Below are 15,150 nucleotides of genomic sequence, written 5' to 3' on the forward strand. Positions count from 1 at the left end.
GCCTGGAGAATGGACTGGAGATTGGAACCGTATATAGTTCCCACTCCGTTCCTCTTCCATGTGCATGTGCAGAAAATGTCAAGCTTCTCTTTATCCTTTGCTTTCTTTCCCTTTCTCCTCATGCTCTCTCACTTGGTAACTCATCAGCTCTGGTGAGTTTACTTATCGTCTCAGTACAGACAGCTTCCAGACCTAAGCCTCCAATCCAAACTCTCCTGAGCTCCGTTTCCATTCCACCAGCTGTGTAGTGGGCTGTTGCACTGGATGTCCCACATATAGACACTTTAAACTCACTAGATCCAAAGCAAGAGCTCGTCCTCTTTCCTCTCAGAACCTCTCTTGAGCTCACCTGTTTCTGTCAAAGGCACCGCCATCCTCAGAGTCACCCAGGTCTGCAACCTTGACGTTATCTTGGCCTCCTCACTTTCCCTTCCTGCGTGGGTCTGTCTGATTTCCAACTCTTCTCATGTCCACCTCTACCACTTCTCTCACATCTGACCCCTTCTCACTTACATATCTACCACCTGATGTGCAGTCAGTAAGTCAATCAGCCAATCAACCAGTCATTAAAATTAAGTGCCCAGTATATGCCAGGCTCTAGGGATACAGTTTTTTGTAATTGGATAGGAAAGTTATAGGGGTAGTGAAGAATGGGTCAGAGTAATTAGTTTGAAAGACTTGTGGGCTAGCAAACCAATTGTGGCAACAGTAGTGAGTTCTCAAGGGAAGACATTTAAAGATATTTGCTTTTGTAGTACAAGTATATATGCAAGTCTGCTCAACGTATTGTGTTCATCGAATGCTTCACAGGTAGAACGCTTTTGGATGCAGAGCAATGTGGTGGTGACCGTTCTAGCTGGGCTTGGCTTGGCCTCATTTTCTTCTCTCAGTAGGAGGATGCTGAGCAGCGGCTCTATATTTCAGTTTCTGGAATGGCTTTCAGCGGCCATTTTTGTACTCTACCAAATTTATTCTAATTACAGGTAATAAATTAAGAGGCATTTTTAGAAAAAGTAACTGATGTTTCATTCTTTATTTGCAAAGATTTGTGAAGAACCCAAGTGACATAGCGTGATCTTATGTATTTCAGGCTTCTGAGATTATTTAATCCCTCTGTATTGTTTGTCATCCTTCAGAACCCCCATTTCTTTTACTTATGACATAGTGATGTAAATTGTTTGCTATTGGCACAGTTTCTTTCAAAGAACCCCCAAAGGAAGACCGTGGTTTTGGGAGAAACAGTGTGAAAAACATTTTGAGTTTTGTTAACCATTTGTCCATGACATATTATATGCCCAGAATACCATGTGCTTCAGCCTACTCATCTTCTATATATGTTCAGTAATGCTTTTCCTTCTCTTACTCTGTAGTAGTATATTAATTATTTAATCAATAACATTTCTAAAGTATCTTCATAGGCTTATAGGATCATAAATTTAGAATTGGGAGGGATCTAAAAGGTTCTTAAGTCCAACCCACTGCCATTAACAGACAAAGAAACTGAATTCTACGGAGTTCAAAATGATTTGCCCCAACATCACACAGGTTGTACGTGGGAGAGCCAGTATCCCAAGCCAGGTCCAGTGACTTTTTTACTGAATCATGTTCCCTGTCTTCAGCTAAGGAACCATGCGAATGTTAGGATTTTAGCTATTATGTTTTATATCTTTGATCAATCAACAAACATTTATTTATAAAGCACTTATATGTGCTAGGCATTGTGCTGAATGCTGGGTATAAAAAGAAGCAAAAACATGGTCCCTGCCTCCTTTGAGGGCAGGGGCTGTCTTTTGTTTCTTTTCATATCCCTAGTGCTTAGCACAGTGCCTGGCCTATAATAGGCTCTTAATAAATGTTTATTGATTGATTAATGGTACAGTCTTATGGCAGAGACAACATATAATAATTAGGTACATATAAGATACGTACATTGTTGCGTGAAGGTAATCTGAAAGAGGAAGACATTAGCAGCTTGGAGGGAGGGAGAAAACTAGGAAAAACTTCCTGTAGAAAAGGTAGGATTTGAGCTGAATCTTGAAGGATGTCAAGAAAGCCAGGAGGCAGAGGTGAGGAAGAAGAGCATTCCAGACAGCCAGTAAAAAGGTGTAAAAATGAGAGATGAGTATTGCGTTTGAGAAGCTGTAAGTAGGCCAATGTGGCAGGATTGTAAAGTATGTGGAAAGGAATAAAATTTAAGAAAGCTAAAAGGTAGGAAAGGGCCAGGTTACGAAGAACTTTAAAGGCCAGAATGTTTAGATAGGACAGAAACCAAGACGGCTGGAAAGGTGTGATATCTACAGACAAAGCATTCCTTTATAGTTCTTGAAATCTGCTTTGGAGTAAGGGATAGGCCAGCCTTTGCTTAAAGTATCAAAAATATGTAAGGATTTAAAATGGAAACCGTAGATGCTTTATCAAAACAGCAGTTAGGGGCAGCTAGGTGGCGCAGTGGATAGAACACTGGCCCTGAAGTCAGAAGCGCCTAGTTCAAAAACCAAAAAACAACCCAAAACAGCAATTAACTGGAAATGTAGTTTTGTTTACAGATGTGTTTGTTTGCTTTATAGCACTACACTGGTTATTCGTTAGTTGTTTTAAAGGAGAAAAATTAAATGCTATGTTTCTTATTAAGCGTAATGAAACGAGTATTAATTACAAGTAAGGATTCATTTGCTCCATTTTTTGGCAGTGCTTCAACTCATCCTTTTTTTGTTGTTTGCATGGAAAGCTTTCAGAATTCATGCCAGTTTTTCAAGTTCTAAGAAAGTCGACTTCATGATTAAAGAGTCATATTGCTGTCATGTGTAACTGCAAATATTCACTATATTAATAAAGGCAAAATAAAGCCTATGCTCATTACTTCTTATCTTTCTCTTTATTAGACTGTATTCCTTTTGGTCTCTGAATAGCTGAGAAAGGGGAATGAAGAGGGCTCATGGTTCAAGGAACTGTTTAGATTTGCCATTTGGGGGAAGAGTTCATAGGGATATTGAATTTTTAATTAAAAAGAATAAGGAAATTTCATTTTACAATTTGAACATTCCCTGTGAAATAAATGTGAATTATGTAGAACTATCCAAAATTCCAAATGTAATTGGAAACCTTATTTTAATCATTGTTGCCATCTCTTAGGAATTAACCCGTTCTCTTGCTTTCAAAGAGTTAATATACCTTCAAAGATGAAGCAGTACACTCTTTTCAGTCACAGAACTTGGTCCCTTCCTCTCCATCTTTTCAAATGGTATTATTCTAAATTTGGATATCATCTCCATGTTGGAGGATTGATGTTAGATTATATGTGATTATATAAAGAAAGAGGAAATGAGTGTCATGTTATAACTGTAGTAAAAAATATTTTAAAAGACATTTTGTCCTTTTTATTTAGCATTTGTGACCAAAGCAGTAACTACGTCATTGATAAATTTGCAAAGAACCTTCTGTTCTCTATGCCTCATGATGCAATCATCTTACTCAGAGGAGATTTGCCAGGGAATTCTCTTCGTTATTTGCATTACTGTGAGGGTCTGAGGCCTAATGTTTCATTGGTGGATCAGGAAGTAAGTATACTAAAAATATACTAAGTATATTATAATTTTAATTTTTAAAAATTCACACAGATTTTATTTTTGTGAAGTAGATTTTATTTTTGTGAAGATATAATTTTCGTAACCAAAGTAATAATCAGAATGTGACTTCATATTCCTCTAGTTCTTTTGTCCATTCAAATAGGTTAATAAGATTTCCTTCCTACTTATCCTGAAGGTATTAAGAATTGATGAGCTTAATTTTAAATTTATGATGAAATCCTAGGATGACATAGTATAAACCATGAAAAATTTTCAATGTGTAAGCAAGTTTATTTTTAAAACATTTATTGTAAATAATGATATCTGAGCCATGCAAATAAATATTGCTCACAAGCTTAGGGATTAAAAGAAATTATGATGATCTTAAAAGAAATAATTTTGTGAGCAAATAAAAATTTCACTTAAAATTAAAATTATGTTACTGCAGAATTTATTAGTTTGTCGCTCCTTTTTCTTGGAGAAGACTTGTGAAAATTTCTTACTTCATTAAAATAATTTTGTGAACCTGAAAATGTTTTTAATTAGTAGGCACAATGATAAGAATGATTAACTCTTCTATCAATTCATCAGCAAGCATTTATTAAGCTCCTACTATATGCCAGGCACTGGGGATACAAAAATGAAATGAAACTACCTATGCCCCAGAGAAGCTTATTGAGAGAGACAACATGGACATAAAGAGGTAGATATTGGTGTTATGAGAAGTGTTATTAGGATTGGAAAGAAGAAATTGTTCTTACTTTTAAGGTGCCTCGTTAAGAGTTGAGCAGGACAAGTACTTATTGAATGAATGAAGATTCATGACCATTTTTAGAAGATACTGTGCTTTCATATGATTTTGCAATGATATGTACATTTAAAAATTTTTTCCACATGTCTTGTTTGGGTTCAGGCCAAACTGAGTTCCATTCTATGATTTTATCCTGGAAATATGAACTTCCCAGATTCTTCTAGTATATTCTTTAGGAATATACTAGATAGTGTGGTCATCATCAGTATTAGTAAAGACATGAAACTCAACTTAGGTCAGTAGAAAAATGGAGACTGTGATATTCTTACTTGTGTCAACCTAGACCTTTCAATGTCAACAAATGAATTTTATGCAGTCCCATTTTTATAGTCTAGAAATTGTGTTTGTTCATTTGATTTCTTTTTAGAAACTTGAAATTAAGTATGAAGTTATTTTGATTTTTTCTGGCAGATGTTGACTTATGAGTGGTATTTGCCTAAGATGGCTAAGCATTTACCAGGTATCTACTTTCCTGGGAACCGGTGGAATCCTGTGGAAGGAATATTACCTAGTGGAATGGTTATGTTTAATCTTTATCATTTCCTCAAAGTAAATAAACAGTAAGCATTCTTTTCATGTAATAGCTTTTCTAAGATCTTTAAGCTTTTCAAAAATTGTTTATATAGCAGCTGTGCCTCATCCAAAAGAACAATTTTCTACACTGATTTCCCTGTCACTGGTGAGATTATCTTGGTAATTAAATTGAATATCTATGCAGAAATAAGGGTAGGCAGAAATAAATGTTATTTTTCCAAGTGAAGTAAAAATAAAGACAGATTAGCAAGAATGGCATATGAGATCTTAGCACAATTCAGGGAAATTAGAGATGTGCCTGCCTACTTGAAATCTTTGCAGGTGGGTAGCAAACAATTAGTTTCCCATTGATGAACACCATGGCCACCTTTTTAATGTAAAGCAAATGTTTTCCAGGAATAACCACCACACAAAAATAGCCCAAGATTTTTAAAAATAAGATGAAGTATTTTTATGACTAAGAAACACCTACAGTTGTACTAGCTGAAAGAAATTATGAGAGTTGTCAGTCCCCATACTTCTGGGCGTATAGTTTTTGCTAACTAAGATCAATGGTATTGTATGTTTGTCCTTTTCTGGGGAGACTGAATTTTGTCTGCACCTGGATGTGGAAACTTAAATGGACTGTTGACTTACTTGAGCATGTCTTTTCTGTAAAGGAATCCCTTGAGGTTTTCAAAGTAGATGAAAGCAAAGTGATGCAGTGTTTTGGTACTCAAAACCTTAATAAAATTTTTTAGTAATTATTATCAATAATAGCTAATTAATAATATTGATGAGAACAAAAGGTATTAAATGAACATCTGCTAGGAATAAATGTTCTATAAGAGCAGTATTTAATATTTTCTAGATTTATAGATCAGGAACCATGACAGTATCAAATTTAGGCAATGGTTGCTGTCTTTTGTTCTTAGATTAGGAACTAAAAGGAACTATAAAAAATATACTGCTGTTATATCTTTGAATGATTTTATATCAAAAGTTTTGCTAGAAAATCATGGTCCAATAAATATTGTATTAAACTAGCATTTTTAAAAGTTTATTTCTGTAGAACCTAGCTTAAAAACAGCTATGGTCAACCTCTAAAAATTAGTACAAAAAACATTTTGGCCAAACCAAGCAACATGCCCCATAATTGTTGAAGAAACACTAAATAATAAGGTTTCTAGAATTAAGTTTTTTAACTTATTACTATAAATTTTGCATGTTCTGCCTCCCAGTTTGATTTTTCCAGCCTAATCTGGCATCATATTCCTGTCTATGAAATGAAAATTTAATATCCAAAGATAACATGTGAAGGGATGGGTAACATAAAGATTTTTCTCTTAAGAGTCTTTGTTTCCTTGATAGGTATTATAGCATTGGCAGACATACTTTTCCCTTATTTTTTCTAAGGTTTTTTTTTTTTAGAAAGTCTAAATGAAACTGAATTGTTTGCAAATGTTATGAGTGACAGTGCACTGTGCTATGAGTAGTATAAATTTAACATTTAGATCCTGGAGCTGAACTTAAAAATAAATCCCATTTGTTTTATTTTCAATAGCAAGGAAACATTTGTTTGCATAGGACTTCATGAAGGTGACCCAACTTGGAAAGAGAACTATTCACTTTGGCCGTGGGGTTCTTGTGACAAATTGGTTTCTTCAGAGATTGTATTCAACCCTGAGGAATGGATTAAGCTTACTAGAAATATATATAACTGGACTGAAGAATATGGGAGGTATGAACAATTTACATTTTGTTTATATGGTTGTTTTATATGCCTGAAATAACCTTAAGTGTTGGCATATCTTGTATTTTCCATTAAATCAACATAAAACTTGTATCTATGTCACATAGGGACAGAAGGGCCCATTCAGTCAATCTTTACCTTCAGACTTCTGCATTTCCAGTTCAATCTGAAATGAAATATCCAGGTCGGCCTCTATTAGTTGGCCAATTTAGAAGCTCGGAAACCTAGAAATTCCATTTTTACGGTCAGCCTTTGTATTTCGACTGCTCTGTCTTCATGAGGACCATCAGTGACCTGGAAGATCGCCCAGAAACTGACGTGCCTAACTGCAGCAACAAGAATCATGCAGGAAGCCGGAGAATGATGTGGGTCTTTGTCCCAGGGAATACAGATGTTCTGTGCTCCTCGGCATAGTCTCCAGCTTGTCACTTTGGAGGGCAGAGCAAGAGCAGTAGTAGGAATGTCAGGGCAAAAAATGATTGGGATGAAAATGACAACGCATGGTCCCGAAAGAGCACAGCGCCATGTGGTTCAGACCCTCTCTCTGATGGTACAGTCTAGAGGATGGAACAGTAGCAGCAGCAAGAGCCTTTGCTATGTGTGGGACCTTTCTTTATGCCTTTGACAGAAAGGTATATTCCTAGCAATGGGAACGGTGGATCAAAGGGCACGGACATTTTTGTCAGTATTAGCATAATTCCAAGTTGTTTTTCAGAATGGTAGACCAATTTACAGCTTCTCTTTTCCCCAAACCACTATTACATTGACTGTTTCCATCTTTTGTCACCTTAGCCAGTTTTCTGGGTATGAGGTGATACCTCAGAATTGTTTTGATTTGCATTTCTCTAATTAGTGATTTGGAGCAGGCTTTCAGATGGTTGTTAATAGTTTGCCATTTTTCTTTTGAAAACTATTTGTTCCTATTGTTTGACCACTTATCCATGGAGAAATGGCTCTTGGTTTTGTATATTTGTTTTAATTCTCTCTGTATCTTGAATATCAGACCCTTATCAGAAGCATTTGATGCAAAAATTACTTCCCAATTAATAGTTTCTCTCATCTTTGCTGCTTTGATTGTTGTTTCTGAAAAAGCTTTTGGTTTCATATGATCCAAATTATTTATTTTATCTTTTGTGATTGTTCTGTTCTTTTATTGGTTAAAAACTTCTTCCTGGCCATAGGTGTGAAAAATACCTGATCCTCTACATCTACATTTTAATGTATAATCTATTTTGTTGTACTGGGGCACTGTGTCATAGACACAATACACCATTAACCTTTTATGTAACTGCCAGAAACAAATTATTTTATTCTAATTATAGGTTTGACCCATCTTCTTGGGAAGCTGTAGCTAATGAAGAGATGTGGCAAGCAAGGTAATTCTGCATTTGTATGTACTAATGATTTTAGTGCATTTTGAATAATATAGAGAAGTGGCTGATGGTACTTTTCTTCCTGGATGATAGTAGTGGGTGGTGAAACTTTGTTTGATAGAGCACATAAGGCAGAATTTTTTGAATACACTCTTAACTACCTTTCAGACATATTGTGTAGCTTTGAATTCCACTTAGTCTCTCTGTATTTCAGTTTTCCCTGCATGTCAGTAGGAGGTTTTATGTTGCTCAGTACTCTATGGCAACTGAAACATAGTAGTAATGATGCTTATTTTTAAAAACCAAATTCAGGGGCAGTTAGGTGGCGCAGTCGATAGAGCTCCAGCCTTGGAGTCAGGAGGACCTGAGTTCAAATGTGACCTCAGGCATTTGACACTTACTAGCTGTGTGACCCTGGGCAAGTCACTTAACCCCTATTGCCTCACCAAAAAGAAAAAAAAAAGGAAAGGAAAGGAAAAAACCCCGAATTCATCTTTTTTGAACCTCCTCCTGTCCTGGAATAGTGATGCCCATCTTGAAGGCATCACTATCCTCCCAGACTTCCATGCTTGAATCTTGGGAGTTGTCTTTGACTCAGTTCTCTTCCCTTATCCCCTACATTTAGTCATTTGTCGAGTCCTGACAATTGTACCTTTTCCCTCATTTTCCTTTTTTTTTTACTCACTTAATAAATTTTTTCTGAATTGAATATCTTTACAAGTTATCAGTCTAATAATAGGGGCACAAGGGGGCAAAGGTATATCACATGTTTAATTATTTAGTCTTGCTTTGTAACTTAATGCATTAAACTTCAAGGAAAGCTAAGCAAAATGAATATGCAGAGCATTATTTGTATTGATTTGTGTGCTATATGTGATTTGGAAGATTTAATATATAAAAAGTGTATGCACACCCTTGGAGAACTAAGTTTAATATTTGAAGAACTAGGAGGCAGTTATGATGAATGCTTCCAAAACATGATTAACGGACAAGTATTCCCTCTCATACTACCTCTTGTATGGGGTAAAATTTATTTGGAGGAAGAAATTGTTTCTAAAAGCCAATTTGATTTTCTTAGCTGGCATTTTAACTTAAACTTCTATGATGATGAAAGCATTAATATTAGGACACAGAAAATATGGTTTGTGCATTCATTGCCTATAGGATACTTTTCAGATTTATCTTTGAATGTGAAATGGACTATATTTAGTTAAGTAATTAATACCGTGATTTTATTTACACATACTTTTTTTTCTAGGATGAAGACAGCATTCTTTATCTTTAACCTTGCAGAAACTGCTAATGTGCCAACAAATATGAAAGTACAACTTTATACTCGTGCATATAATGTATGTTATTTCATAAAACATATTTTTGGTTTGGGAGTGGTTGTCTGGGGGACTTATAAAGAGTAATTTATTCTTTTCTCTTCATCCTCTCTGGCCTTTGTAGAATGATAAGTTTAACAGATATATGGACAAATACGCAAATATATTATTTTACAAATCAATTTTTAGGCATTAAGTGAATTTGTAAAGAACAGATTCTACCAAACAAATGTTAATTTCCTCCTTGTCTTGTTTATCTTGACTTACATACTATTGACTGTGAATATAAAATTAATTGGCATTTTTTAAAGATGCAAAACAGTGGTAGTAGTTTTATTTCTAGCTGTGCTCCTGGAGTTGGGCTAACTGATGCCCTGGGAGACATGAGCATACTAACACTAGGCCAACCTCTTTGTGATTGGAGTAGGGAGGACAGAGAAGCTTCTTGTTAGCTACAGTATTATTTAAAGGCTGTTTTGCTGAACCATAGAAATCTGGATCTAGACTTTGCTAGCTTAAGTGGTCTACAGACCCTGCCCTATAGGAAAAGAAGATATCTTGACAATAGGGATTCCCAGAACTAGATTTGTGGAAGGTTGAGGTATTCCCTATTTCCTATAAGAACAACTATGTATCTACTCAGCTAGGATATACGGTCAGGTGTTCAGATCAAGAGGAGAATTTGTTCTTTTGACTTCTTACCACCAGTTGAAGGATTACACTGCACAATTGTTAGCAGTGATTCATTATCAATCTCACTTCTAATTATACGATGTGCCATGAAGCACTGGCAGGTATGGTGTTCTGGAAGGCAGTAGACCTCATGGAATGGTTGAGGTTTTTTTTCCCCTAGGTGATAAATGCAAAGGCCATCAGTCTTTTAATTTTAAGTATTTTTTTGACCCCAGCAGCCACACTGTGATCTGGTTTCATCTTTGCCAGACCACAAGCTACTGGAGGATAGGGATTGTTTAATTTTTGCCTTTGTATCCCCAGTGCCCAGCCTAGTATTTGGAACATACATAGAAGATCAACACTTAATAAATCCTTGTTGAAGGAGTGTATTACTAATTAGTTGTTAGGTAAGCCATTTAATCCCTCTGAACTTCAATCTATAAAAAGACTAGGTGCTTTATAAGATCCCCTTCATCTCATATTTTATGTTTCTGTGAAAAACAAGAGGCAGGACTATCTTGGGCCCAGCGCTGTTAATCATGTTAGTGACATGACTCATGGCTAGCTAATGTGCTTGGTTAGTATATTATTAAAATTCTGATCATGTGTTTGATACTTCTTTGGACCAGTTAGATTTGTTGTTTTATGACTGTAAGTCTATTCCTGTCTGTCTGTTCTCAGGTCATAATACTAGACAAAATAATGTGAATGTTTCAGTATACACCACACCTATCACTGCTCCTGGGAAGATCATTCAGAACAAATGTCTTATTGATGATGGATCAGTAGCAGCAACATTATATATAAAGGATAGCATAATTATTTACAGTGACCCAGATGAAAAGGTGATAAGCGATAGAAGGCATGTTCGTTTAGTTCAAACCGTGACAAACCGTGGTAGGGAGTAGAAATAGAAATGATTAGTGTCTTAGAAACTTGGATTCAAATTCAGAGTACTTTGCTATATTGAAATGTCAGAAGTAGCAGAATATATAATAACACACTTAGGGAAAAAAACACCTCTTCAGATACAAGATGAGAAATGACTGGCATCACATGATATGGAAGATAAATTTCACTGAATCTCAGAAGAAAAGCAAATTATGAATTAGCAACAAAACAGTTTAAAATATGGTGTGATGGTGCAATGGGGATCATGGCATGTAGAGCTTGAGTTCTTCATTCTCATGGGCAGGTAGTGAATTTTTTTTTAAACTTGGAGAAAGTTCATGGAAGAGTAGCAGAGGTAACTAAATATTTAGAGGGAAAAAACCCTGTAATAAAAGGATAGAGAGGAGTTTTGATTATTTTACCTAGAAAAGAGAAGCTAAAAGTTTACAGAATAATGGTCTTCATGTAAAGGAATGTATATAGTGACCATTCTCTCTTCCACTGACTGAAAACTAGAAGGAATTAGCTTAACCTGCAGAACTAAGGATTTAAGTTAGCTGTGAGAAGCAAACCTTCAATCAACCTTCAATTCTAATGTTAAACATTAGAATAACTTATCAAAGGTGGATTATAGACATTTTTCTGGAGTTAGAAGGTCCCTCGTTGGTCTGGTATGGCTTAGGGTGAGTGAATGTAGTAATTTGGTAAGGTCCCTTCCATCCCAGTAATTCTGTGAATGTTGCCCTATGCAAAAATAATACCTTCCCCCTGGCAAAAGTTTTTTGCTTTGTATTTTAGCCAGTCTAATGACAAGTTCAGGCTCGTGGTAAGTGTAAATATTAACGTGGAGGCCCTGTTTAGGCTGTGAAATCACTAGGCAAGCAAGCATGGGTTTTTGTAGATTTCTATCTGACATTTATTTGTTTGTTAGATTTTAGTTGTGCCTTTCTTCTGTTTCCTCTGGAAAACCCAATTATGTGAAATCTGTTGTACCTCCCAGTAGATATAATATCGCTGGTGCTCAAAATCTGAGTACTTGAAGGGAAAATAATTCAGAGTTAGAAGACAGTGTCAACCTGAAGTTTAAAAAAATGTGAACTTACTGCTTTAAAGAAGACACACATTCGAATGTTGTACCTAAAGACAATATTAGAATTGTGAGTTTGTTGAAAGCTAATATGGGAATATGCTTTTTTTAAAAAAATAAACCCACTTTTAAAAAATAAACCAACTGTAAAGGATATTTTTTCCTCTTAACAGCTAAATTTAGAGTTTCCAACCTTTCTGCCTGTTGAGTAAATAGCTTTCCATGAATTACAGCTAAATCCCTTTCCCAGAACATCCTTCTGGAGGAAGAGCATTCTGTTCTAACACAGTATGCCTTAGATTTCCCCCAGCAGTATCCAAAAAAGCCCAAAAGCAGTTTTATATGAAACATATTTGCCACCTGTTACTGTGGCAATTACAGTAACATCTTCGCATTTTCTGCATCATGCAGCAAATATTAGATTTTATTGGTTTCTTGACTTTGTAGATATGTATGCTATCTATGCTTTCTGGGTTTTTTTAAGTTTAAGAATTGTTTCTTATACAATGAAATATTAAATATGCACTTTTTTCCAGCTGTATAAGGAAATTGTATATCTACAAAAGAAACATCCAGCAAATTGGCACAAGAACTATGCCATTGCATGTGAAAGAATGCTTCGTTTTCATGAAATCAATGTGAATCCTGAATTCCTGTTATCTGAGACTATCAAACATTTCCACCTCTATGTGGAGAAAGTGCAGGATGATCCACAGCGGGCTGACATTTTAGAGGCTCTTAGGCACCTCCGAAGGGAACTGCAGGGACTAAGAAAAACCAAAAGAGCCTGAAGCAGCAGCATTTGAAAGAACATGCCTGTCATCTCGCTTCATGTTCCTACGGCCTGAGAATTGTCCAACTTTTCTTTCCATTCCTAAAAAAGATATTTTTAAGGAAACAGAAATGCCAACGATAGTTTCTAGAAATAATGAAAGCGGTAATGTAATGTGGTAACCTGCCTTAAGATACACAAATGTTCCCTGTCTTTTAGTCTTGAGGGTGGGACCGCGGGGAAAATTGTTCTCTATTATCAGAATTGAGAATTTCAGAGAAAACTGCTGGAAAATCTTGTTAAAATAATCATGCAGAAAATTATTCTATGTCTTACAGGAATCTAAGGTAGAGTTAACATTGTCCCTATTTTCATGTCCTTAAACTTACTCATTTAGAACTCAGGAACCTTGTTTCCTGTGGCCAACGTGACAAGTTTACGTATTTAAAAAGAAATCCTAAGACTTTTCTATTTCTTGCCAGCAAATTTTGAACAGAAATAAGAGTCAGCATGCAACATTTTTTCCTTTCTTTTTTTCTCCAATCACCTGGCTGTTTGTACAGAACTTCTGTAGCTCTGGGCTAAATCCCAGTCTGATGATACGCTGATAAAAGTCCAGTTGCCATTGTCTCCTCTGAGGTGGTGCTTTCAGATTTTCAAACAAGGAAAGCTGATTTGGTGTTCACTTGTCTCAGTTGCATGAATTGCTTGGCAAGTAAACACGTTCCCATTTTCCTGATTCTTTTAATATTTGTGTTTTATCTCTATTTGTACTTTCAGACATACCAGATAGTCCTAATGATTAGTTAGACTTATGGTGCCAAAACTGCAAAAGGAGAATAGATTATATAAATTCTGTTACAAGCATCTTCTATAGATATTACTAAAGAGAACATACTAAGAAATGCAAATAATGGTTCTTTATTTTATTATGACAGTTAATTAATAGCAACCTGTTTTAATGAATAAAGTCACTTAGAGTCCTTCAGCACTTCCTAAGTAGAGGCCAGAATCGGTAGGGATTCTTTCCCCCCCAATTGTATAGCTCTTAGACTCCAAGCACTATATAGGCCCCTGTATAGAAATGCTCACTAATGAAGAGGGAGGGCTAGAAGCTTGTCTGCATTCAAAGATCACTGGTGAGTCATTCAGCAAGAAAAGGCCCCTTACTAGGAATGGTCACAGTTCCGTGGCATTGTACTAGCAAAAGGGTCTGATCAAAGGTCTCCTGTGGAGCTTGCATGGTTCCCTTTCATACCACGACCATAATTAAAACCACTAATTCTCTTTTAAAATGCTGCAGGATGCCATGTAGGCATCTGTCTGGAGTGTCCTTTGTGATGTCATAAGCTGTTAAGGACCAGTGCCGAGGGCTTTTGAGTGAAATGCCAGTCATGAAGGTGCTTCAAGACAAGGGTGCCTCTAAAGGCTTGACAGGGCCTTGACTGCACAATTCGAGCTGAATTTGCCCCCTTGTCAGCTGCCAGTAAATAAATCTCAAAGGGGGAAAAGCTGAAGTTTCATTACCTGATCCATGGGGCTTTGTTGGTTTTGGCATCACACAGGGGAAGCTCTTGCCCCTCCATTCTGTGGATTTGAAGATGTCCATTGGAGCCTGCAGAGCCTGGATAGGGTTCAGAGCAGAACCTTTTGAAGAGTGTCAATAGTTGTAACAGTTCAGCTGTTAGGAAGACAAATAAATGGAGGAGCTCATTAATCCGCTTTTGGCTCTCAGTGCCTTTTGCCCTTTTATCACAGCCCTATTAGGCTCCTACTCATCTTGAACCAGAAAAAAATGAATTGAAGTTGTTGAGTACTAATTGGCAAAGACTTTTAATCATGGGCCAAGAACTTTCACTGACTTGAAAGTAACTTCTCCACAGGGAGGAACCCAAAATCTGGTTTACCCTAAAACAAAAACCAGTTGGAGTTCAGTGTAGTATAAAAATTTAAGGAAGCATTGATAAATTGTCTAAGTTTATCCACTTGAAAGAAATTATGTACATGATTACAATTTACACTTTTTTAAAGCGGAAATAAATACAATTTTAAAACTTATTTTCCAGGAACTCATTGTCATTATTGGCTTGAATATGAAGAAGATGTATATATTTGATGCATATACAAAAGAATGTTTCCTGTTTACACTGTAAGGAATGGTAAATGAAGGCCGTATTTTTGGATGTCTTGCTGGGGTTTTTTTTGCTATATTTCCATATGCCTTTGATGTTTGATCTTATAATTGTACTTATGTCTGTCTACAGCATCTGATGAGTAGATATGTAGCAAAGGGAAAGAAAGGACTTTTATAAAACGAGGTGATAAAAAGTAGATGTGCTTCAATGATTTAACACCATTGGCATATAAAATTAAAAGGTGAC

General features: G+C 36.0%; 1 protein-coding gene across 1 annotated transcript in view; it reads left to right on the forward strand.

The window, feature by feature from the left end:
- Window positions 1-14,827, forward strand: part of TMEM260 (transmembrane protein 260) — an 89,263-nt gene extending 74,436 nt beyond the window's left edge. Inside the window, exons 10-16 of the mRNA XM_020986452.2 lie at window positions 811-983; window positions 3,386-3,557; window positions 4,789-4,937; window positions 6,455-6,631; window positions 7,966-8,019; window positions 9,275-9,365; window positions 12,534-14,827. Of these exons, the coding sequence (XP_020842111.1) occupies window positions 811-983; window positions 3,386-3,557; window positions 4,789-4,937; window positions 6,455-6,631; window positions 7,966-8,019; window positions 9,275-9,365; window positions 12,534-12,788 (1,071 nt within the window). The 3' untranslated portion in view covers window positions 12,789-14,827. The remainder of the gene's footprint in view (window positions 1-810; window positions 984-3,385; window positions 3,558-4,788; window positions 4,938-6,454; window positions 6,632-7,965; window positions 8,020-9,274; window positions 9,366-12,533) is intronic.
- The last annotated feature ends 323 nt before the right edge of the window (window positions 14,828-15,150 follow it).

The sequence above is a fragment of the Phascolarctos cinereus genome, unplaced genomic scaffold (assembly GCF_003287225.1).
Source record: "Phascolarctos cinereus isolate Bilbo 61053 unplaced genomic scaffold, phaCin_HiC Scaffold_3;HRSCAF=262, whole genome shotgun sequence".
NCBI lineage: Eukaryota > Metazoa > Chordata > Mammalia > Diprotodontia > Phascolarctidae > Phascolarctos > Phascolarctos cinereus.